Source organism: Rattus norvegicus, chromosome 19 (assembly GCF_036323735.1).
Source record: "Rattus norvegicus strain BN/NHsdMcwi chromosome 19, GRCr8, whole genome shotgun sequence".
NCBI classification, from domain to species: Eukaryota; Metazoa; Chordata; class Mammalia; order Rodentia; family Muridae; genus Rattus; species Rattus norvegicus.
In genome coordinates this window covers 13856745-13881853 of record NC_086037.1, presented here as the reverse complement: position 1 = coordinate 13881853, position 25109 = coordinate 13856745, and the positions used below count along the sequence as shown (strand labels likewise).

Sequence of the window (25109 nt, the reverse complement as noted above, 5' to 3'; positions counted from 1 at the left end):
TGCCCCTCACTAGGGGCTTCTGCTCTGTCCTTATTCTTGCTATGTCCCTCAAATCACAATTTTAAATAAATGTTTTACCAACCTGGTGATTCTTTTTATATATATATATATATATATTTTTTTTTATTAACTTGAGTATTTCTTATATACATTTCAAGTGTTATTCCCTTTCCCGGTATCCGGGCAAACATCCCCCCCCTCCCCTTCCTTATGGGTGTTCCCCTCCCAACCCTCCCCCCATTGCCGCCCTCCCCCCACCAGTCTAGTTCACTGGGGGTTCAGTCTTAGCAGGACCCAGGGCTTCCCCTTCCACTGGTGCTCTTACTAGGATATGCATTGCTACCTATGAGGTCAGAGTCCAGGGTCAGTCCATGTATAGTCTTTAGGTAGTGGCTTAGTCCCTGGAAGCTCTGGTTGCTTGGCATTGTTGTACATATGGAGTCTCGAGCCCCTTCAAGCTCTTCCAGTTCTTTCTCTGATTCCTTCAACGGGGGTCCTATTCTCAGTTCAGTGGTTTGCTGCTGGCATTCGCCTCTGTATTTGCTGTATTCTGGCTGTGTCTCTTAGGAGCGATCTACATCCGGCTCCTGTCGGTCTGCACTTCTTTGCTTCATCCATCTTGTCTAATTGGGTGGCTGTATATGTATGGGCCACATGTGGGGCAGACTCTGAATGGGTGTTCCTTCAGTCTCTGTTTTAATCTTTGCCTCTCCCTTCCCTGCCAAGGGTATTCTTGTTCCCCTTTTAAAGAAGGAGTGAAGCATTCACATTTTGATCATCCGTCTTGAGTTTCATTTGCTCTAGGCATCTAGGGTAATTCAAGCATTTGGGCTAATAGCCACTTATCAATGAGTGCATACCATGTATGTCTTTCTGTGATTGGGTTACCTCACTCAGGATGATATTTTCCAATTCCAACCATTTGCCTACGAATTTCATGAAGTCATTGTTTTTGATAGCTGAGTAATATTCCATTGTGTAGATGTACCACATTTTCTGTATCCATTCCTCTGTTGAAGGGCATCTGGGTTCTTTCCAGCTTCTGACTATTATAAATAAGGTTGCTATGAACATAGTGGAGCACGTGTCTCTTTTATATGTTGGGGCATCTTTTGGGTATATGCCCAAGAGAGTATAGCTGGATCCTCAGGCAGTTCAATGTCCAATTTTCTGAGGATTCTCCAGACTGATTTCCAGAATCAACCTGGTGATTCTTAAGGTAGTACTGACTCTCCCCAGTAGGTACTTTGTGGAGATCTCTCCCTGGCACATGGGCTTTGATATATCAGTCAGACCAATGGCTTATATGCCAGTGGACTGGCAGAGACTAGTCCCCCCTCCCAAAAAAAAAAACTATTTCTAGATGTCACCTTATTTTGCTCCATTGGGATTTAATGATCTTCTAATAAGACTAAATAAGAAGCATAGTTAATTTTGATTGGAGCACCATGTATTGGTAGATAAGACGCACTACATTCAAATCTGAAAATTAATGTTAAAAGTGTGTGATCAAGAGTTCCCCATTCTATGTGGAAAACACTTCATTCATTCATTCATTCATTCATTCATTCAACTGTTCCCCCTGTGGTGCCTTGCCCTTCCTGCTAAGCTCTCCCATGCTTGTCAGTTCAGGGTCAAGCAACAAACGCTACGAAATCATTCCTGATTTCCATATTTACTTTATTTTTCACATATGACGTATGGATATAGAAGAAATAGAAACTAAACATTAGTCTTATCTTCTAGAGCTTCCTTAAATAGTCAAAATATTTGTATAGCTGGAACCAGTGCTGAGAATTTCTAAAATGTTTCCTTGAACAAAACCAGGGGAGTGCAGAGAGGCAATTTAGCCACTTTCCTGGGAGAAGACTGTGAGTAATACTCTTCTGAATTTGTTAGAGTCTCACTGAATTACCAAAGGGCTCAACCATTCAATCATGAAACACCACTAAGCCTTATTAAAGAAAACAGGATCTGTCCATTGTTTCATTAACATTGTCCATCTAGCTATAAATTTTCCTAGATCAACTATGATAGCAAGCAGTATAATTAGACATGTTATGTATGTATGCATGCATGTATGTATGTGCATATGTGTGAGGAATGAGTCCATTGTATAACATGAAATACGCTAAGACAACAAGAATTCTAAAATGTAGATATTTGAATACTTTTTATAATGTTACTTATTTGTAATTTTAAGTTTTAGATATTTCACAATGACCATGTGTTATTTTACAATCAGAAAAACTGATTTTAAAATCTATATCTGACGATAATTATATTTAAAAAGAAAAGCGTAAGAAAACACAAATCATTTTGAGTGGCTGTCTCCTGGTGGCCACTTTGTTGCTATGCTGTAGTAATCAATAAATATTGGTTGAGTAAATGAGTAGATTCTTTTGTAGGACCGTGAAAGGCACCCTGGTTCCCAGTTGAGGAGACTTGAGACCCCAGTGACCCTGAAGGGACCATAGGCTCTCAGCCCTGCATAGATGCGTGGCCATCAGTCACATAAGGGCAATGCCCCATTCCCCTTCACAGATAGAGGACATGAGGACAGGTCAGTAGGCTCAAAACAGATCTCCATTATAATGAGGTACCTAAAAGCCTGGAGGCTTAGTCAATGAACTTTTCTTCCCAGACACCCCTCCCTGCAAAAGGTATTTAATCTCAGGCCCACTCTGAGAAGTGGGGTACAGTTTTACTCATCCACTTTCCGCCATTAACAATAAATGCTTTAAAACCACAGAGGATCATTGAGATCCTCTGTGGGGAGCCATAGAGAAGGCCTTGGCCTACAGAGCTACTGTCTAATCTCCCAAGAAAGCCTCCCTGTACTCCCAGCTGCCCCCGCCCAGCCAAGTACACCACACACACACACACACACACACACACACACACACACACACACACCAACACACACACACAGGACCAGCCAGAGCTTCCCTTCTTTTCCCTTCAGCCCTGGACTAGATCCAGCCCGTGGGCTCCCATTCCATTCTCAACTCTTCCACACCTTCTCAGTGGCACCTCACATGGCGCTTCCCCACCCCCAGAGCGGTGTCCCATGGCTTCCCACAGCCCAACACCTGCCCTGGGGAGAGTGGGGTAAGCATGGTCAAACTTCCTGTGTCGTGCCTTCCTGAGGAGCCCTAGACCTGTGGCAGAATGGACATAGGACCCCACATCAATACTACATTCTTTTTTATTTTTATTTTTACTCAAAAGCATTCATAAGGAGTAATTAATAATTTTTTCTTAAGAAAATTGGTAAACATCACAAAGTTATATTGATGTTAGCTTTTAAAACTAACTTATCTTCCCTTCCAAAACTCAAAAATCATCATAACCAAAACTCAATAAAAAACATATATGCCTATTTGATATATCCAGAAATTATCCCCCATACAAGAAACCATGTTCTGGTCATTTTATAATGAGTTACCTGACACACTGGGTTATAAGACCACCTAAACAAAGGCAGTTAAGACACCTATCATAGGATTTTCTAGTTGGGTCCGGTGAGTTATAATTTTCAACCCAAAATATATTATCTATGGAAGGGGTCTACAGGTGTTGGTTGTGTTTGATGCTAAAGAACTGCAGTTACCCCGAGTTAAGACCAAAAACTGAGGCTGTAATTTGCAGCTTCTTCATAGCAGTGGTCATTCAGAAGGAGCGATTGTTCTACCTGTAAAACGACTGAGCTACTACTAAAACCTGTAGGCTGTACACTAGGTAATGACATTTTAAATGGTAGACATAAATAGCGTGGCCTCAGAGTATACCTATGACAATGCACATGCCGTGCCTGTGTCTGCTGTAAAATTCTCCTCCCCTCAACAAGAATACCCTTGGCAGGGAATATGGAGGCAAAGTTTAGAACAGAGGCAGAAGGAACACCCATTCAGAGCCTGCCCCACTTGTGGACCATACATATACAGCCACCCAATTAGATAAGATGGATGAAGCAAAGAAGTGCAGGCTGACAGGAACCGGATGTAGATCGCTCCTGAGAGACACAGCCAGAATACAGCAAATACAGAGGCAAATGCCAGCAGCAAACCACTGAACTGGGAACGGGACCCCCGTTGAAGGAATCAGAGAAAGGACTGGAAGAGCTTGAAGGGGCTCGAGACCCCATATGAACAGCAATGCCAAGCAACCAGAGCTTCCAGGGACTAAGCCACTACCCAAAGACTATGCATGGACTGACACTGGGCTCCAACCTCATAAGTAGCAATGAATAGCCTCGTAAGAGCACCAGTGGAAGGGGAAGCCCTTGGTCCTGCCAAGACTGAACCCCCAGTGAACGTGATTGTTGGGGGGAGGGCGGCAATGGGGGGAGGATGGGGAGGGGAACACCCATAAAGAAGGGGAGGGGGAGGAGTTAGGGGGATGTTGGCCCGGAAACCGGGAGAGGGAAAAATAATCGAAATGTAAATAAGAAATACTCACGTTAATAAAGATTAAAAAAAAATTCTCCTCCCATCATCTCCTCCATACTTTTCCCTCTGCCTTAAAATGTGAGTAGATACCTACTACATAGATTGTTAGAGGTAAGATAACATGAAAAATAATGAAGAATAGTTCAATTATGCCCAGAATAGTGCACATTTTACATTTGTTTTAGGTCAGGCATCCTGGAAGTCAATTTACCCATAGGCTAGAAAAAAAATCATTTACTCTCTTGTCGACCTTTCTTGAATCTTTCACGTCTCTAAATGGGTTCCTGTTGTACCAGCCACAGTCTACATACATACTTCTTGATATTTTTGGAATGAATATTAAGTGAGTAAAGATTTTACATTTCCACCTAATTAGGCTAAGATTGGGGAGTTGTATTTCATAGATCTAAAAATAGAATGCAGACCGTATCTTTAAAATTAGAGAGTATGTGACAGTGATAGGAATGCTTCAAAGCATATCCTGAAATGGTCAATGAGCCTTTCCCACTCATATATAAAGTTACAGTTGTTGGAGGACATTTATTATTTTTACACAGTCACAAAGAAAAAAACAAAGCAGGCTTACATTTTCAAATAAAAACTGTGCTTGTAGGAGCAGCTGACAGTTGATTCATTCAAAAATTCCAGTATCCAGGTGTTGGCATGCAAAATGAAACCTGGGAGAGCCTACATTCTTAAAAATTCATTCCTATCTTTACATTATAAGTACACAATAAGATCCAAATATTCCTTATTTATTGTGTGAATTTTACCACTAAATATGGATGTAGATATCTAAATATCTATGCTCTAAATTTTAAAGGCTTTAAGGAGAAAAAACAGGTATGGTTTTAATATAGGATTTACCAACTTGTTTAAATCACTGTTATTTTTAAATACATTTAAAATATTCTACGACCTCCGGGTAAGCTCACTTAATAGCTTAATTTATTCTACTATTATGTAATCAGAACAGGGTTCAGGCAAACTATATTTGAGCTGAGATTAAATGACATCCCTGTAATAGAAAGTCTTGTCAGCTCCCTGCAATTATCAAACGTTCAAGTTTAACTGATAGCCAAATAATACAGAGGACAATTACAAAGATTCCAAAGTATTGTGAAAACATTTTTACTTCATTATGCCGCAGTCTTGTGGAAAGGGGCAATAAGCATTCTCTTCTAGCAATATGAAATGGTTTCTACTTAAAGCTTACATGTAATAAGAATCGGGTTTTGCTTCACATGAGATTCCAAGAGAAAATACCATTTTCCTCTTGTAACATGAATAGTTGGAAAGTGGAAGAAATGAAATTAAAATAGATATGCACAGTAAATTTTGAGGGGCAAAAATAATTCATGTTGAGGGATTTCCCCAAATTGAAATCTAGTGTGCCCACAGACAGTGAGAGATTTTGCAGTGGTAAAATGCTCCAGCCTTTGCCGCCACTCCATTTCCCAAGACAGAAGAAGAGAATTTCTTGCAATTTTTGCTTCAGGGAATATGCAAAGGACAAAAACAGCCACTCTCATTTATCTTTTATCAAAACAAAAAATAAACCCAAAGCTTATACATAAAGAAGTGCTACATAGACTTGGGCCAGTTAAATCACTTTTACATCGGCAGAACCATGGGATGAGAGTAATGGGTCTAACGTAGGCGAAATTGAGGCATTGACTCAAGTTACAATTAAAGGCAGAATCTTATACAAGCCACATAGCCTCTGTGCCTCAGGATGCTTAATTAAAATACGTTCCTAATGTCGGTTGAGTAGCTTTCTATAAGAATAACGATAGAGAACTGGGCAAATATTGTGCAACAGCCTTTTCAGATCTTCATTATTCTGTAGTTAAGTAAAACTTCTGAAGAAACTAAGCCAAAAACTAAGAGAAGCACCTATGATACAGAATTCGCCTCCTAGTCATATTTTCTATTTTAAAGTTTTTACAAAATTTCTTTAGTCTGCCTTGATATTGCATTCACATTATAGCCAGGTGGTACAGTGATCTCAGAAGACATTTAGGGAAAGCAATCAAAATTACTTGAATAAAAAATGATTGTGGAATAATGCTTAACCTACTAGGTCAATGCTTCATATATTGTGCTGAGATAGACCATCATACCACACCGCCCACTATTTCTACAGCTAGAGATCGAAGCAGCTGCCAAGCACGTTCCATGAGCCATGTACAGTCTCAGCCTAAGACAGGATCTTGCTATGTAGCTCAGGCTAGTCCTGACACCCTAATCCTTCTGCCCCTGTCTCCTGAGACTAAGATTCAAGTGTCCACAATTACATGTAGTCACTTCACTAAATTCTAAATATGTAAAGGCATCATAGTTTAGTATTTTCTTGGTGATTTAAGAACATTTCAGCTAAAATAAATTTCCAAAGTTTTGCTATTTAAAGTGTTAAAACTTGGTCTAAAGTCAAATAGCTTAACTGACATCTTCTTGTATGCCCAGTAACTCCATGATCCAAAGCGATTTAGCTTCAATGTGATATGGTATCATCCTCATCAGAATGACGTTTATTACAGCTTCTATCATGTGTATACTAAAGAGAAAGTGAAATAAAAAAAATGTACTTAAAGCACACGACCCTGAGTCATGCAAACTTAGGAAATGAAAAGAGTTAACTTTATCACTTTTATATTCATGTCAACTGAGTTAGCAAATGCTTTCAAGAGGTACAGAAACAATATAAAAGGCAGGGAGGGATGATGGGTTGAAGAGAGACAGAGGTAGACTTGAGAGGAAGGGTGAGAGATGGAGACCGTGAAGGATCAGCTATGAGGCTGGGCAGTCTCAGATCTTCAGGGTGACGGTCCGGAGGAGCCAGTTGATGAGTCCATACTCGATGGGTCAGTGGTGTAAGCTTTAATATGAGTCAAAGGCTCAAGGGCTATGTGGCTGATGATGTGAGTGCCTGTCTAATCCAGAGACACAGAATGAAGAACACTATTGCCAAAGGGAGAAGACAATATGTCCCGCTTCAAACAGCAAGGTAGTGTGCCTTCCATCCACCCCTTTGTCGTGTTCCGGCTTTAGACAGACTACTCAATGCTCACTACATTGGTGAAAAAGGCTTTTCTTACTTAGTCCACTGTCTCAAATACCAATATCTACTGTAAAGTCTGTAACAAACTCATTCAGAAATATCTCATCAACTACCTTAGCGTTCCTTAGCTAAGCCAAGTTGACAACTAAAATTAACTGTCACGATAAGTCTTCACAATTCAAAAGCTCAAGTTATAATATTTGGTTTAAGGATATTGTGAACATGTACTTTTATGTGTACTAAACTTAATGCTAAGATTTTCCACTGTGTATTTATGTGTTTATGTACATGTTTATTTTAGGTGCTGTGATTGCTCAGGGATATGTCTCTGTCGATGTTGAAACTTCGAATATGTTGTATTTGCGGTCATAATTGAGTGCCTCAAATGTCTTTCTGGGGTAGAGATGTAGGGTACAATTTTCCTTTAATAGATAAAATGTCATTATATGACTAGAAACATCTATACTAAACAAATTTCAAATGTTCTACTCCATCCTATGTGAGAAAACCCTGTGAGTAAGCACTTGGGCACTCATCTCAGTTAATTTCTATGCTCAGACAAAAATGCTTTATTTGACATTTTCTAATAGATACTAAGTATTCCTGGACACAAGGACAATGTCAAACAAACAACAACAAAATCTATACATCCTCTTATTAAGAGCTCTATTAAGAATTGCCCACTCCTTTGAAAATTAGAAACTTCCAAAGCAATAGTCTATAGGGTATGTGATCAAATGTACAGTGCCTTTGATACTCTGTATCTGTAGTTGTCAGGCTTAGGCTGTCTCATATGTACTGTCTCAGAATATCAGTATCTCGTTGTATATTCTAGAACATTAGCACATTAGCATTTATACAATTAAAGTTCATATTTTCACAGGCCACATTTTATTAGTTGCTCAGGTACCAGAATCAATACTATCTACCTATAATTTCCATGGATATTTACTATATGGAAATTATAAATAATTTACTTGTAAGCGATATTTATTTTATATTTTATTTTCATCATTGATTATGTGCTATATACATACACCAGAAATCATAATTTTTTATAGATATACTTTCATGTATGTGAAATTATGTGTGTAGGGTGTTCATCTTAATGGATTGCCTATACATTTTACTTAGTGAAATTAAGAAAAAACAAAATATTTGTTACATAATATCTATCTCTAATAGATCAGGGAACCATTCCTTCCAGAGAAACCTGTCTTGAACAGGAATGTACTTCATTAGCTAAAGTAAGTAACTAGACTTTGAAATAGGCTCTCTCCTGGGTCTCTACATCACTTTTTCTAAGGTCTTTTGTGACTGGCAGAGATATTTTAATAAAACCTCAACCTTTTTATTGGAGTCTTAAAAACCCAAATTTATTACATAAAATACCCTTTCACATAGGGGCAGCCCAAATTATATGAAGAATTTGATTTTACCTAAACATCTCTAATATATTTGTATCTGTAGCCACATATATTTATGACTATAAATATACCCACTAATTAATATTTTAAGTGACTGAATTGACTAAAGATATGTACATCCTAAAAGGTATGCCTAACACCATACATTATGTTACCAATTTATCTGGTTACATTAAAGTTTCTGTCAAAAAAGAAAAACAAAACAAAAAAGAAAACCCACCTCCTGTCCTCCAGTGGTAGAAAAGTCATGCAGGAATAGAAACAAAAAAATTTTTTTTCATAAAACGATAACTTCCTACAACTCTGGTCACAGGCTTCTGGTAATGCCAGAAGCTATTCTTAACCCCCTTTAAACAATCTTGATTGCTATAGTCAAACCACACCAGAACCAGTTTAAAATTCATCTCACCATTTATCAATGATCCGTTCACTGACTTTCGCCATACCACTATCAGCTGCCTCACAACCAATTACCTAAGGTAGAACCTTAAATATACATTTACCTCACATGGTTCCTAGGAAATGGAGACCTAGAGTGGTTGTCAGCTGCACTGTAGGGTCTCAGGACATTACTACCGTGCTTGGACTGGAGCTTCCAGTTCCAGAGGACTGGGAGACATAGACTAGGAACTGACTATAGACTGCACTGTCTAATGGCCTATAATCAGAGCTCAATCCATCTTCAACAGGGATGCTGGAGTGGCCTCACTAGTGGGCAACTATGTTTTACTCAGAGCAATTTTCCAAGAGAGAGTAAAGCCGAAGCTAGAACATGGTTTAGGTTTTAGCTCAGAAGTGATACACTGTCATTTCTACTGTAACTGTTGGTAACAAAGCCATTCTCCGTGCAGTATGAGAGGACCTCACAAAGTCATGAATACTCAGAAGTTTCTCATGGGTTCTTCTTCCAAACCAAATAGAATGTCAAATGCAGATTTCTCAGAGACGCTGAGCACCGTAAGAATAACTTTCTCTTACAGAGTGGACAGCGGACTTCGTGTTTTCATGTTGGATATTGGAAGCCTGGCATCATTTTTATAATTTCTGGATGTCGGTCCAGGTTTTTTGTGAAGTTCTTTCTACAGGCGCATTCTGTCTGACCTTGCATCACTAACAGGACTGAGGCTCGGCCCGCATGTGCAAAACTCTTGACAGAGCTTTGGACTAGAGTGGCAACCGAGATAAAATGACTGCGCAAACGTCACTGCCAACCACATAGCAGACAGTTCACGGTTATTAAAGACGCAGGATTCACAATAAGTCATCCTTCAATGTCCATTTTAAAAGTTGAGCGGTGAAGTAGTGAGAGGCAAACCAGTCATCCTCTGTGGCTCATACGACCTTTATCTCGCAAACCTGATAAAGCTTGGCTTTCCTTTTTGAGTAATGCCACTCGTTTAGTTTGATTTGATGAGGGTAGGATATTATCATTAATATCCAAGGTTTAAAAAAAAGCAAAAAAGGGGTTGGGGATTTAGCTCAGTGGTAGAGCGCTTGCCTAGCAAGCTCAGGGCACTGGGTTCAGTCCCCAGCTCCGAAAAAAAAAAAAAAAAGCAAAAAGGCAGGGGGGGATTAACACAGAATATATTTATTTACCTAACTGAGGAAAATAATTACTCTTAAGAATTTTTAAAAGCTTGAGCACACATGGACAGTTTAGCTGGGGGCAGCAGAGTTTGCTTCCAAAGGGCTCGCAGCTGTGCTATCTGGGAGGCCACCAAGGACTAAGGGGGTTAACAACTGAGTGCAAACACACACTTTTCTCATCAGCAATTGTACCTAAGGTGAAAAGATATTCATACCTCACTATGGAGAGTAAATCAGAAAGTAGAAAACGTAACAGTGGAGCCTATGGGAGCATACGCTTGATAGAGAACATAAATTAGTGGATGCACAAACAGCATGTTAAGGCTGACGTAGTCTAAAACGCATTTTTTAGTGACTATATTATTCACCTCCAGTCAAGTAGGTATTATATAGGATGACATTCAGCTAACCATATATTTAAATGCTTCTTAATTTTAATAGGTCGTTTTTATACTTAATCAGAAATAAATGACTTATATTTATACAATTTGTCCTTTAAAATCATTTTTTTAATTTTACAATAATACTTTAGATGACTTCAAAGAATGTTCTCAAAATTCATCTTAGTTTTGGCAATAATAATAAATGTATATATTTTGGGAGACTGACTGAAACCAGGACAAGAGTCAGGATACCAAAATTAAAAGATAAAAGAAAATGCAGAAATTATATTGTCACATAGAAACTTTACAGAATTATAAAATCAAGGATAGAAATCCAAATAAGTGTTGAGATGTGCATTTAGAATCATCTACATGGTTCAAAATTATAAAGGAAATTGGTAGAACCTAAAATTACTTTAAATCAGAACTGTATTAATAATCTTATTCCAAACTCAATCACATGTAAAACATGAAAAATATGCAAAGCATTCAGAGTGAAAAACCTAAAACACACTGAGGAGTGGGAGTGGGGGTTTCTGAGGGTTACTTGAAATGACATATTTTACAAGAGTTTTAATGATCTATACGAAGCTCTAATTTATGGATACTTAAAGAGTATAAGAAAAAGAGAGATTCGGTACTTATGGAGTTAAATAGAAAACTCTGAGGAAAGATCACTAAACACCAAACTTGACTGTCAAGAGATGACTGTGTTTAAAAATGGAATAAATTCCTATGTTTAATAAATGTCAAATTTTTACCCAAGATGCAATCCACAGACCACAGGAAGCTCAAGAAGAAGGATGACCAAAATGCAAATGCTCCCACTCCTTCTTAAAAGGGGAAAAAATATCCATAGGAGGGTATATGGAAGCAAAGTTTAGAGCAGCGACTCAAGGAATGGCCATTCAGAGCCTGCCCCACATGTGGCCCATATATATACAGCCACCAAAACTAGATAAGATTGATGAACCTAAGAAGTGCATGCTGACAGGAACCGGATATAGATCTCTCTGAGAGACACATCCAGAGCATGTCCAATACAGAGGTCAATGCTAGCAGCAAACCACCGAACTGAGAAAAGGACCCCCTTGGGGGGAATTAGAGGGAGGATTGAAAGAGTTGAAGGGGCTTGCAACCCCATAAGAACAACAATGCCAACCAACCAGAACTCCCAGGGACTAAACCACTACTGAAAGACTATACATGGACTGACCCAGGGCTCCAACTGCATATGTAGCAGAGAATAGCCTTGTTGGGGCACCAGTGGAAGAGGAAGCCCTTGGTCCTGACAAGGTTGAACCCCTAGTGCAGGGGAATATGGGGGGGTAGTAAGGGAGCTGTATGGGGGAATACCCGTATGGGGGAGGGGAAGGGGAGGAAATGGGGGCTTATGGACAGGAAACCGGGAAGGGGATTAAGATTTGAAATGTATGTAAGGAAATATATCTAATAAAAAAATTTAAAGTAAATAAATAAATGTCAGTTTTTGCCTAAAGACACCAAAACAAGGTGAATATTATAAAAAGATCCTTTTAAAATTTTGTTTTGGGGGTATATTTTATTATCACTTAGAGAACTTTAATCCACGTATACAATGTATTTTGACCCATAACCACACTGCATTTCCCCTTCCTACCCCTTCACTTTTCCCCAATACATACTTCTTAAATGGGTCACAAAAGAGTGGCAGGCTCAAGAAAGAGGGATTCAGTGCTGATCGTATAATCTAAATAACCTGTATGTTATAACAGTATGTAGAATTCATTGTGTGAAATACTGTAAATGAATCCATGCAAGTAGTCCTTACGATCTATGCTCATTCCCCATGGCCTGAACTAATTAGAAAGAAACCTTATAATCACACAATAAAGTGATTTTATTTTCATGGCCATTGCTTTGAGACACTTTAAAGCAACTCCCATGAAAACTTTATGAATTATAGGGCTGCGATGTTCTTTAATATAATTATACCTCCCAGATTGAAAGCTAACCGAGGACACACACAAATGTAATTTAGGACAAGAAGTTTTGCCTGCCTGAATGAGAGAGAGCAGGAGCTGAAGCAAGGGTAAGGGCGAGCTCAGCCAGAGGGTCAGGTAACTGAAGAACAGAAGGCTTATATAGAAAAAATAACCAGATGATATTTAAAAACTAGCTTCCCCAAAGAGCACTTCTAAATATGTCTAGTAAGATATGTATCCTTTAAAAACTGAACTCTTTTTCTACATAGTAGAAAAAGATTATAAATTACCATTAGAAGAAACTATTTGTGCAAATTAAGCAAATCGTGATTATGACAAATATATTCAGCAGTCGTTACATTTAACCACTCTTACATTATGAATTATGGTGTTAAAAATATAGGTGGAAAGGTGTCTCTTCAGGGAAGGCATAGGCCTGACTAATCTGTTTGCCACCCGAGGCTTTTATACAGCTCTCAGATCTCTGTTAACTGTTCCTCGGTCGTGTTATGGCACATCAGTGAATCTACAGAGTGAAATCAATAAACACAAGTGCTTACACTGTAGAGTATTAATACGGGAGCACAACATAGATTCCCAATTCTAGCTCCTCTCAAACATTTATAGTTAAAGAGCTCCTCAGATTCAGGAAACATTTCTGAAATAAACTGATCTCTTTTAAGGGAAATGATTCAAATCCTCTTGTTGGTTAATTTAAGAACAACTGTAATTCAAGATGATGCAAGGCTCTGGGCATTTCCCCAAAATGGCAGAGGGAAAAATCAGCCTAGAAACCTAATAAAAGAGCCCTCGGCATAGGGCAAAGCTGCTGTCAGGTTTCCTTTGTGTTTACTATGACAGGATATCAGTCAAGCTGGCTCTACAGAGTAAAAACCAATCTTTAGCCTACAACCGATCAAGTTCTAGTAACCTTAGGTGGAAGAACACAAAGACAAAATAAATAGGAACCATAGTATTGATTAATTTACAGAGACATATCCCTTCAAACTAAATGCTTTCCATCGTTTTAAAAATGTTTCTTTTCTTCTTTTTCCTCTAGAATATCACTAAACAGAGCACATTGATATGTGTTTCTATACACCAGTCTGATGAAATTCTAATGAGATGTGACTTACTCATTTAGCCGTTCTGGAGACTGAAATAATGGCTCACACACAGAGTGAGTGCTCTACCACTGAGCCACAACCTCCAGGGCAACACTCGACTGAGTATTCAACATTTATGTGCAAGCCTTAATACTTGCAGGCATAGCAATTTCCAAAATAAAAGTTTAATATTTTCACTCAATATATCTCCATACTTCCTTTTATAATTTTACTGAGGGGTAGACATTAGACAATAATTGCACGCAATTTACAGTCTTCAATGGGACGGATTTTTGACATTTTACCCGTGAAAAATTATACAGTCTGATACCAACCACTCCTATCACCCTTACCCACTTCATCTTTAGTTCCAAAATCTTATCTGCTTTCCTAAGAGGTCTCAGTCTCCTTCCGTGGCCTACTCTATATTTACTCAAATTGAGAACCATCAGACCGATGAGGTCCCTTTCATCTGGCTTTCTTCACTCAGCATAATCATGTCACTTCCCATATTCTCATGTACAACACTAGCTTTAAGAGTTTTGTTTTCTTTTCTGTTTGTACATCTAAGTATGTACATCTACATATCACAACATACTCCTTCTGTCCACCTGTAGTTGGTCATTTGAGTCCTTCCTGTTAAACAGGTAAATGAATATCAGTGTCTGTTTGTGCTGAAGAGGGCAGGGTGGGGTTAACTTAAAGAGTGGCAAGTTGGTTTTTTTTTTTTTGTGAAGACTGTGTGTGCAGTTCAATTTTGCATGAGCAGAATTTTGCTGGGTTTCATGTTCTTGCAGTCCTTGCTAACACTTGGGATGACCTAACTTCTAATATTAGTGAGTTAGGACCGGGCATTCAGTACACACTGCAGACTGCTGTAAAAGTCCCCTACTGACTAAGAACTGATGTGTGCCTTGAACAGAACTGTGGGACATTCAAAAAAATGGACTCCATTTTTTAAAATGTGTCCACAGCACAGTTTTCTAAGTTAAGTGTATAATTTTGGGGGATTTGACTCATCTGGAGTTGTATGACTCCCATACATGTGCTTAACAAATAGACTGATCCAAGTGCAAAGCTGTCCCATGACCCTGAGAGGTCCCTTGTGCAGCATCTTCGCACTTGAACTCAGTCACAGTTACTCAGCTCCACAAGTCACAGACCTGCTTTGGTTGCTCTGCTTCTCCTTTTCCCAGCTGTCACTTCGACGGCGCCATACAATGTCTTGCTCCTGAACCTGGCTTTCTCGTTTATCAGGACATATCGGAGTTTTTCCATATCATTATTCCTCTTAGCAACAGTTTGTTCCTATGTATTCCTATCTTTTTCCGGGTACCATTAGTTATTACATATAATGTTGCTTTCCATCCACCAATTAAAGGTCACTTATGTGTTTCCAGACTCTACAAATTATGAATGATGCTGATACATACATCCATACATATAAGGTTTTATATAAAAATCATTTTATATAATCTATGTAAAAGCAACTAAAGAAAAAAGCCATTAGTTTGAAACAGAACAAGGGCACTGCATGGATTTGGAAGGAGGAAGATGAAATGATGTAATTATAATATCAAAACACAAAGATGCTACTCCTTAATTTCATTTTTTAAGTTACATGTAAAAATTTATTTCTCTTATCTTCAGCAATCACCTAGAGAAGTTGCCTGAATTTAGTGACTGAACATAGCAACAGTATAAGAAAGTTTGAAAGTATTTCTAAGGTAATTCAACTCTCTTGAAATTTCCTCCTCAGTGTACGCTCCATGCATTTGCCACATATCACTCTGGTAGACCTAATATCAAAGACGTGTTATCGTTCTCAATAGATAAGTAGCATTGGTTCACTACCGTTCTAATGTTGATATCCTTTGTAACTAATGGCACCAAATAGATTTCATTCACATGTTTGCCAACGATATACTTTATTTGGCTTGGACCAAAATGTGAGCTTAATTCATAAAACGATCTTTTCAGTAAATGCTGGTAGAAAATTTGGAGATAAAGTGCAATTTAAAAGTTTAATTTATACTTTGAGCTACATACAAAGTTTACTCAAAACCAATTCTACTAATATATAAGCCCTTAAGCTGAAATTTTTATAAAGAACACCTTTATGACAAGTCCAGACAGTATATCCTAAAAATGACAGAAAAGGTGTAAGTCGTAAAGAAATGCAATGGTCCCTTGGACCTCACCAAATAAAATCTCTTCAAAAGACTCTATTTAAGAGATGAAACATGAATTTAAAACATGTATGCAATGTAGGATTTCTGCCTGAAAATACCTACAGAGCTTACAGCTTGACAATATTCCAAACAATACAAAAGTGGCCAAGACCCTGGAACAGACATCACCACAGAAACATTAAAATTGCGAATACAAAGACTCCAAATGGTTAGTTACTTTGAAAATGTGAATTAGAAGTATAAAAGAATATAGTAAATAAATGTTTGTTGGACTTGCTAAACATACAAACACTGATCTCAGTAACTGGTAAAAGCTGTAGAAAAGAACAATTTTTATCTCCTACTGATGAGAGCTGTGCAATAGCAAGATCCTCACTGAAGCTCTATGACCAAGAGAAAGGTATGTCTATGACTGTGCATAGCACTGCATGTGGATGTATACAGAGGATACACATGACTCATTCAAAGTCAAAACCTCCCAATTCTCCACCGTTCAGCAATAGTTTACCACAGTGTGGTTCCACTAGTAAGGGCACAAAAGGCACAAAATACCCCCTTTTAAAACGGTAGACACAATGCCCAGGAAGTAAAGAGGACATTGCAGCATGCATGTGCATCATCTAGGTGGTGGTGAGAGCCCTAGAGCAGGACATAGTATTTCCTCCTTTTCATCAGAAATAAAGCAAGCATCTTACCTATGTACTTATAGCCTTCTTCCCCATCCACCAAGGGTCTCAGCCACGTGGACCGCAGTCTTGTGCCAGCGTTCACTCTGGCACCTTGAGGAGGATAGAGTGTAAATAATAGTTCAATAGCACTGGACTTTCTGATTACTTCAGAATATTTTCCTTCACTATCTGTGAGAGAGAGAGAGAGAGAGAGAGAGAGAGAGAGAGAGAGAGAGAGGATTGTTTTAATTTTCACACGTTTTATATGTCTTACATATTTATTCTAAAAGATAAAAACTAAACACTATTTAACAATTTTAGTGTTAAGATATAATCAAAACATGGACTGACCTATGTCAGAACTACTTTAACTAAAATCATATTCTTTATATAGTCCTGACAAAAATTTACAGAGATTTGTCAATATTGGGCTCAGATCCTATCGTCTACAGCAGTGATTGCCAAAGCTACATAAAAATTAAGATACATAATGAACAACGTTACATTATAAATTCTACAACACAACTGAATACTTTAAATTGCCATTAAGGAGCAAAATCAGACTATTCTGGCAAAATGTTGAATTAATACAAAGTTTTACAAGCTGGTAATAAAGAAAGAATTAACATCCCTGGTCTAACATTTTAACATAAAAACCAGAAAACAGAAAACAGATATACCAAGATTCTTTTTCTTCGAACACTTGTAATTAACAAAGAATTGTCCAAGATCTTTAAGGTAGTATCACATAAGATTTTTATAGCTCATCTCTAAGGCAACTGGATAGAACTTGAAAATATCCTGAGTGAGGTAACCCAGTCACAAAAGATCACATACAGTGTGCATTCACTGATAGGCGGATATTAGCCCAACAGCTCGAAATAGCCAAGAGACAATTCATAAACCAGATCAATCTCAAGAAGAAGGAAGACCAAAGTGTGGATACTTCAGACCTTTTTAGAAGGGGAAACAAAAATACTCACAGGAGGAAATATGGAGACAGCGTGTGGAGCAGAGATTCAAAGGCCATTCAGCGACTGCCCCACTTGGGGATGAATCCCATATACAGCCACCAAACCCCAGCAATATTGATGATGTCAGTAAGCGTGTGCTGACTGATATAGCTATCTGATATAGATTAGATGTCAGTAAGTGTGTGCTGACTGATAGAGCCTGATATAGCTGTCTGCTGAGAGGCTCTGCCAGAGCCTTACAAATAGAGAGGAGGATGCTGCCAGTCAACCATTGAACTGAAGGCAGGGTCCAATGGAGGAGTTAGAGAAGTGACTGAAGTAGCTGAAGGGGTTTGCAACCCCATTAGAACACCACAATATCAACCAACCAGGCTGCCCAGAGCTCCCAGGGACTAAACCACCCTCCCAAGAGAACATAGAAATGGATCTATGGCTCTATCTGCCTATGTACAGAGCATGGCCTTGCTGGGCCTCAATGGGAGGAGAAGCCCTTGGTCCTGTCAAGGCCTGATGCTGCAGTGTAAAGGAACATCAGGGCATGTGGGTGGGAAGGAGTGGGTGGGAGGGTGAGGGAGCAACCTCATAGAAACAGGGGTGGGGTGGGATAGTGGGTTTCTAAAGGGGAAACCAGGAAATGGGATAACATTTAAGATGTAAATAAAAAATACAATTAAAAAAAAAGAGGAGGCTTTGAAGGTAGGGTAAGTAGTAGATGTATACATTCATAGATTTCATTTAGTGTTTTTCTGATAATAACGAAAACATGTTTTATCGTTGTTTTTTGCTTTGTATGTGTGTGTATAACTTTTGTGTGTAAAAGTATGCATGTGAACAATGTGTGTGTGTGTGTGTGTGTGTGTGTGTGTGCGCGCGCGCGTGTGTGTGCATGTAGGCTAGAAGTCAACCTTGGCAGTTGTTAATAAAGAGCTGTCCACCTATTTTGGGTGACAATGTCTCTTACTGGCCTGAAGATCTTCAAGTAGTCGAATGCCCAGGGGCCCCAGGGATCTGATCGTCCCCACCTCCACAGTACTGGGTCACCAGTGTGCACCAGGACACTGAGATTTAGATGCTATTTCATCGTGTTAGCTGCGACAGACAGTTACACTTCTTTTTTTTTTAAGTATAAAGTTCAGAACTATGCCCTCCTAACAAATCAGATTTAAAACTTAAAGTATCATCCTATGTGTATTCATACACACAGCCAAATGATTCTCTATTCCTCTTTTTCATCCACCAACAGGAAGAAAACAAGAGAAAACAAAAAAACAAAACAACAACAAACAAGAGTGCACCCGGAGAAAGCAGAGGGGAAAACCTCTTCAAGAAGTCAAGCAAGGAACTCTCCTGCAGTGGATGCATTTCCAAGTATGAATGGGGCTAAGTGTGGAAAGTGACAGCACAGAAAATGGATTGAATCACAACCCCTGAAGGGCTCCTCGGTGCACAGAGAAGGACGCAGAATGGACTGCAGCTACTCCTTGAAACCATAAAAAGAAAAAGAAAGTAGGAATGAATCCAAATAATTTCTGCTGCCTAATAGAAAGGGACCAACTTGGACAGAAGTCTTTTTTTTAAGCTCTTCTGCATTTTACTTCATTCTGATTCCTTCCATTTAAAGCTGCGTCCAAATCCAGCTCTCTTTTATAATCCCAGGACTTGGTCAGAGGCGGGGGGCATTAGCACAGACTGGAAGTCAGTTGGCCTACAGAACTCTACAGGGTGGGTTCGAAGTTAGCCTGGAAACCTAGAGAACCAGCTCTACATACTACTATAAAATAATAATATATAGTAACCTTGATAAGATTATTCTTACTGTACTTCATGAATCACTTCATAAAGGGAAATGCTCCAACGTTAGGCCAACAAAGACCCTACACTAAAATCTAAGCAATGGTGAGCATGAGACTGCCACTTTCCATGTAGAAATTTACAGTATAAAACATATATATATATATATATACACCAAATTCTGATCTTAAGATCACAGCTTCAGGACAAAGGCAATAAGGTATGAAGATTTCTTCTATTTGGTAATATCATGTGCACATTAAGATGCCCATCCACGTGTATGGCCATGGTTGATCCTGGAGGATCTTAACATGATGCCGTGGTGTGATATGAACTGTGGGGCTCGCAGCTCCTGACTTCCTCTACATGCCATTCACTTCCTGCCATGGTACAGTGAGGTCAAAGCGCCTGATGCTGCACTTGCTTGCCTTCGTTTGAAATAAGTTAATGTCGTCAATGTTGGACACGCCACTTTCACCTAGTGCGTTTTAATGTTCGTCAGTAAATCCGAAGAAGAAGCTGACATCACTTTATCGATGTGAAAGATGATACAGGCCTCAGACAAGGTAAGGTGAAGGAAAAGCGTCCCCGAGCTTGAAGGGATTAAATGTTCTTAAACTCAAGTTTTCAAGCTGAAATGTAAGGTCTCAATGACCAAGGGAAGGAAATATTAGAAATTGCTTAAACAGTTCCTACTGGAATATGACTGATTTACATCCAAAATTTTATTTGGATTAAACATTTGGAAGCATTTATTTTTTATTGGACAGATGATGATAAATTGAATAAACACTTCAAAACAGTAAAATTCCCCCTGTAGAGAAAAGCAAACACCATCACTGTGCCCAGGAAATGACCAGGCAGATGGTGGTGGTGTTGCTTTTATCCAGAAGTTTCAGTAATATGGTGCCCTTTCCACTTCCCCGGCAGACCTATCTGGTTTCTTACTCAGATGTACTGGCTGCCTAGAGAATTCTAAGTCATTGTGCCCTCCTATTTATCAAACATCGGTGTTTGTTTTCAATCTAGTTAACTAGCCCTCAACAATTAACTCATGCCTTAGCTTCCCTGTACCTTTCTCTGATCTCCGGATTGAAGCCATGATTAACACCTGTGACACCTTCACACTCAGCACATTCATGAAGAAAACTTTTGATACTGCATTTGTCCAGTTACAGGTGAGCGTCCCTAGAGTGCTGGACAGTAGTTTCTAGAATGTATTTATAAATAACAGTTTCATCGAAAATCAATAGGGGGCACTGCTAAAATGGTAAATTGTTCGCTGCACAAGCATGAGGGACCTGAGTTCAGATCCCAGCTTCCACATAAAGCCAGATACAGTCACACACATATCAGTCACCACAGCTCAGGGAAGATACAGATAGGCAGATCCTGGGCCCTTGCTAGCCAGCTTGTCTAGCTGAAATGGTGACTTCTATGTTTAATGAAAAAGTCTCAAAATATAAGGTACAGACTGATAGAGGATGAGACCTAACTACAACTTCTGGATCCTATATATGTACACACACACATGCATGCACACGCACGCATACACACACACAGGCATGCATGCATGCATGCACACGCACACACGCACAAGCACACCATACATAAATACTGAATGCTAGAAAACTGGATCTTGATACACATAGACCCAACAGGACTTAGGGTTAGAGCCATCAGCAGACAGGGTAACATCCAATTATTCCCCAGTGATCTAGTGTTACATGACATAAACATCTCAAATCGCTCTAAATAAGCTTGTGTCAGAACAGGTCAGGTGGCTCAGGTCACTGCTGACACGAGCATGGTGGTCAAAGGGATATTCTGACGGCTCGTTATTGGAAGAAGCAACATTTTCCTAACTGTAGCCACATATCTAAATCATCTTTGCCCCTTGGTTTCTGACCTTCAGATTTGGGCTTAATGTTCTCTTCATTTGCCTACCTCCATTCTTCTAAGCATTCTCTTTTGCAAGAAAAGTATAACTACTGAAGTTTCTGGCAAGAATATGAATCAGCAGTGAGCAGTGACTGGCCTTGAGGACGGCCTCCCTGTAATAGCCTAAACATGACTCATTTACTTACAGCCTTATGGTTTTGTATTTTCTTGATAGAATCAGTAAGTTTCTAAGGGAAAGGAAATTGATATTTTGCAGACCAATTTGTTCTACCCAGCATCCCAACTCTAGCTCTGTCAGCCACGTTACCGCATCCACCCTTTACTGCATGCTCAGGTCGCTGCAGTCTGGTTCTCCTGGGAGATTTTCATCATGTAGCTATTGGATACAATTATGAAAACCAACTGTTGAACATATTTGGAGTAGCTGTTTCTTTCCTAGAGAACCAAAGCTGTTTCAGCTGGTAGAACAGGTTGAAGCCTGCCTGCATTAGCTGTGCTTTCCGTTATGTTTAGAGGGATGCACAGGCACGACATCATTCCAGGAAGGAAAATTGTGGTTAAGAATTTCCAGTAAGATCGTACTTAATAACTGAGATTTTTAAGGCATTTTTATGTTTTCAATGACATAACAAAAGTCAACTCATGCTTATAGCAAGGTGAACAAACCCTAGGTTCTCTTCAGATGTTAATTGATAGTATTTAATGTACGTTGAAAGTTAACCTCCATTAATGACATCTTTTCTTTGTGGTAGGGCCTACCTTCTGCTTTCCTGGAAAAGATGAATATACATCATTTGAACCTATTTTGAGTTTTCTGTTGTTTTGTTTGCCTAATTTTGTTTTTATAGCCTAAAATAAAAATATGACACAGTCTTAAAAAAAAAAAAGAATATGAATCCCTGAGCAGATACTAAAATACTCAAATACAAATGATCTTTTCCTAACCAGCTATCGCTTTAAGCCAAATTGATGGCTTTGAAATGATGCAAACGGACATGGACACTAGGAGAAAAAAACCAACCGTGTAAGAAATACACAGAAAAGCTCGGTCTGAGCTGGCATCAATGAGAGATCTGCCATGAATGGAATAGGAAACCCTTGGAAATAAAAAACTACAGAATGTCCTTCAAAGCTGTGTGAGAAATCAAATGACTCAAAGGAAGTCCTCCAGACCACTGGGGAACATCAAGCATGGGGCTGACATACAACCTGACAACTGAACATTAGCTCCACCCCTCACACAGAGCTGTGGGCAGAGGATATAAACATGGTGAACTCAAAGTATCTGAGTGAATATTCAATCATTGGGTGAGCACTGTACAGAGTAGCTTTTTGAAAAGTCACTCAAGCAGCAACAATAACAACAGCATCAATAACAACAATAAAGAACTAAACAATACCATGGGCTGGAGAGACAGTTAATTGATTAAGAATGCTTGCGGCTTTTTCAGAGGACCAGAGTTCTGTTCCCAGCACCCATGTCAGTACACAGTTAGCCATACCGCCAGATACAGGGCATCCAATATCCTCCTTTGACCTCTTTTATGTACACACACACACACACACACACACACACACACACACACAATCTTTAAGTAATGATTACAGGAATGAACAGCCAATGAGCATAGGGTTCCCTTGAATCCATTTCCACCAATCAAGTGTAAATGAATAAATAAAGTCTTGGAACTGAGCAGACTCCATACCTCTGAGAACACTGTACCTAAAATATCCAGGATTCAATATTAGCAGGAACATAACATGAGAAATGCAGGAAAATAGGAACAGATTCCTCATGCTCTAGGAAGCAGGCTGCCAGTAATCATGGATTTAGGGGTTAGGTTTAGTGCAGTCTTGAAAGGAACTAAGATAAACATTCACATTGTTACCATAAACCATAAAGAATTCTAAGAAAATATGGTAGCAATCAAAAAACAATAACCACGATAAATAGAGGAAAAACATTATAGAGATGAGGAACACAATAAACACAAACATAGATCAGAAAATGGGACTTAGCCACAACTTTAAGAAGACAGACTAAAATGACTTTAAAATAAGCAGTGAGTGAAACACAAAGACACAGCTTCCAAACCTTAAACAATTGGCAGAGTCTGCCTGGATGGGTAAATTGATTAGAGTTAATAAACTATGTAAAGACTATGTCTCTCAAAGCAACACTAAATGGACTTATATATGTATATATAACATAACATAAAATATTATATGTAGTGTGAGTGTGCATGTGTGCATGAATGCACATGTGTTGATATCGTGGAAAATGATGTATACTATTTATCAGAGAAACACCAAATGATATGCATGATTTCAACAAATTCCTCTACAGAAGGAAAAGAAATGTCTACTGAGAATAGGAAAAAAATGTTTGCCCTTAACTCATTACTAGGGAAATGCAAATCAAGGCATAAAGATGTCCATAGTACATCATAGCAAAAAAGGACAAAGCAACTTAAACAGCCACTAAACCAATGGCCAGGTAAACAAGACATAGTAGAGTCACACACCAGAATGTTGTTAGTAGAACAGGACAAAGTGGAGAACATGCTAACGCGTAAATGAACATCAAACATTGTTAAGAAGTGAGCCACACTTATTCTAGGGTTACTTACTAATAAGTTTTGCCTCAACTTAAACTTTAGTTCTTCTATATTATTCCACCTTCAGTATTTGCTAGTCTCATATCTTTTATAGTTTTATTGGTTTGTCTGCTTTTTATCTCATATATTACATCGTGACTGTGCTTTCCTTTCTCTCCACTCCTTCCAGTCCCTTCCCCAAAAGTTTGCTCTACTCCTGGATCCACTCCTCTTCCTTTCCCTTCAGAAAAGAACAGGCCTCCCAGGAATATCAACCAAACAAGGCATAACAAGTTACAATAAGACTAGGCACGTATCCTCATATCAAAGCTGGACAAGGAAACCCGATAGGAGGAAAAGGGTCCCAAAAGCAGGCAATTGAGTCAGAGATAGCCTCCACTCCCACTGGTAGGAGTCCCACAAGAAGGCCAACCTGCACAAGCATAGCATATATTCACAAGGCCAAGCTCAGATTCACACAGACTCCCTCATTGTCAGTCTCTGTGAGCTCCTGGACCCTGATGAAAATGTAATTCTAGGTATAGCAACAGCAGTCCAAAGTATAGCACGAAGTCCAAAGAGGAAGAAAATTGGATAAATTTACCAAGGGAAAAAGAGGAAGAGGCATTTAAGAAGAAAATACATGTAGCCCAAGTATAGTTCTTTCTCCCAGAAGAAATTTTTCAAACTGAAACCCTGTCCTCAGTTACAATTCCAATGTTACCATAGTAGTGAGAATAAGGAATAACAATGAGTTAAAAATACCTAAAGATCCCCCGTTGAAGGAATCAGAGAAAGGACTGGAAGAGCTTGAAGGGGCTCGAGACCCCATATGTACAACAATGCCAAGCAACCAGAGCTTCCAGGGACTAAGCCACTACCTAAAGACTATACATGGACTGACCCTGGACTCTGACCTCATAGGTAGCAATGAATATCCTAGTAAGAGCACCAGTGGAAGGGGAAGCCCTGGGTCCTGCTAAGACTGAACCCCCAGTGAACTAGA

The 25109-nt window shown here is 39.0% G+C and overlaps 1 protein-coding gene and 1 long non-coding RNA gene across 14 annotated transcripts in view; one reads left to right on the top strand and one right to left on the bottom strand.

Moving 5' to 3' along the window:
* The window catches only part of LOC134483112 (IQ domain-containing protein M-like), a 220896-nt gene that overhangs the window by 34668 nt on the left and 161119 nt on the right, over nt 1–25109 (bottom strand). For all 13 annotated transcript variants that reach the window (XM_063278342.1, XM_063278343.1, XM_063278348.1 and 10 more), the window contains one exon: nt 16867–17028. In XM_063278342.1, the coding sequence (XP_063134412.1) occupies nt 16867–17028 (162 nt within the window). The remainder of the gene's footprint in view (nt 1–16866; nt 17029–25109) is intronic.
* Nucleotides 21610–22393, top strand: LOC134483524 (uncharacterized). Its single transcript, XR_010060351.1, has 2 exons — nt 21610–21660; nt 22259–22393. It is a non-coding gene; the product is annotated as an uncharacterized LOC134483524 (long non-coding RNA).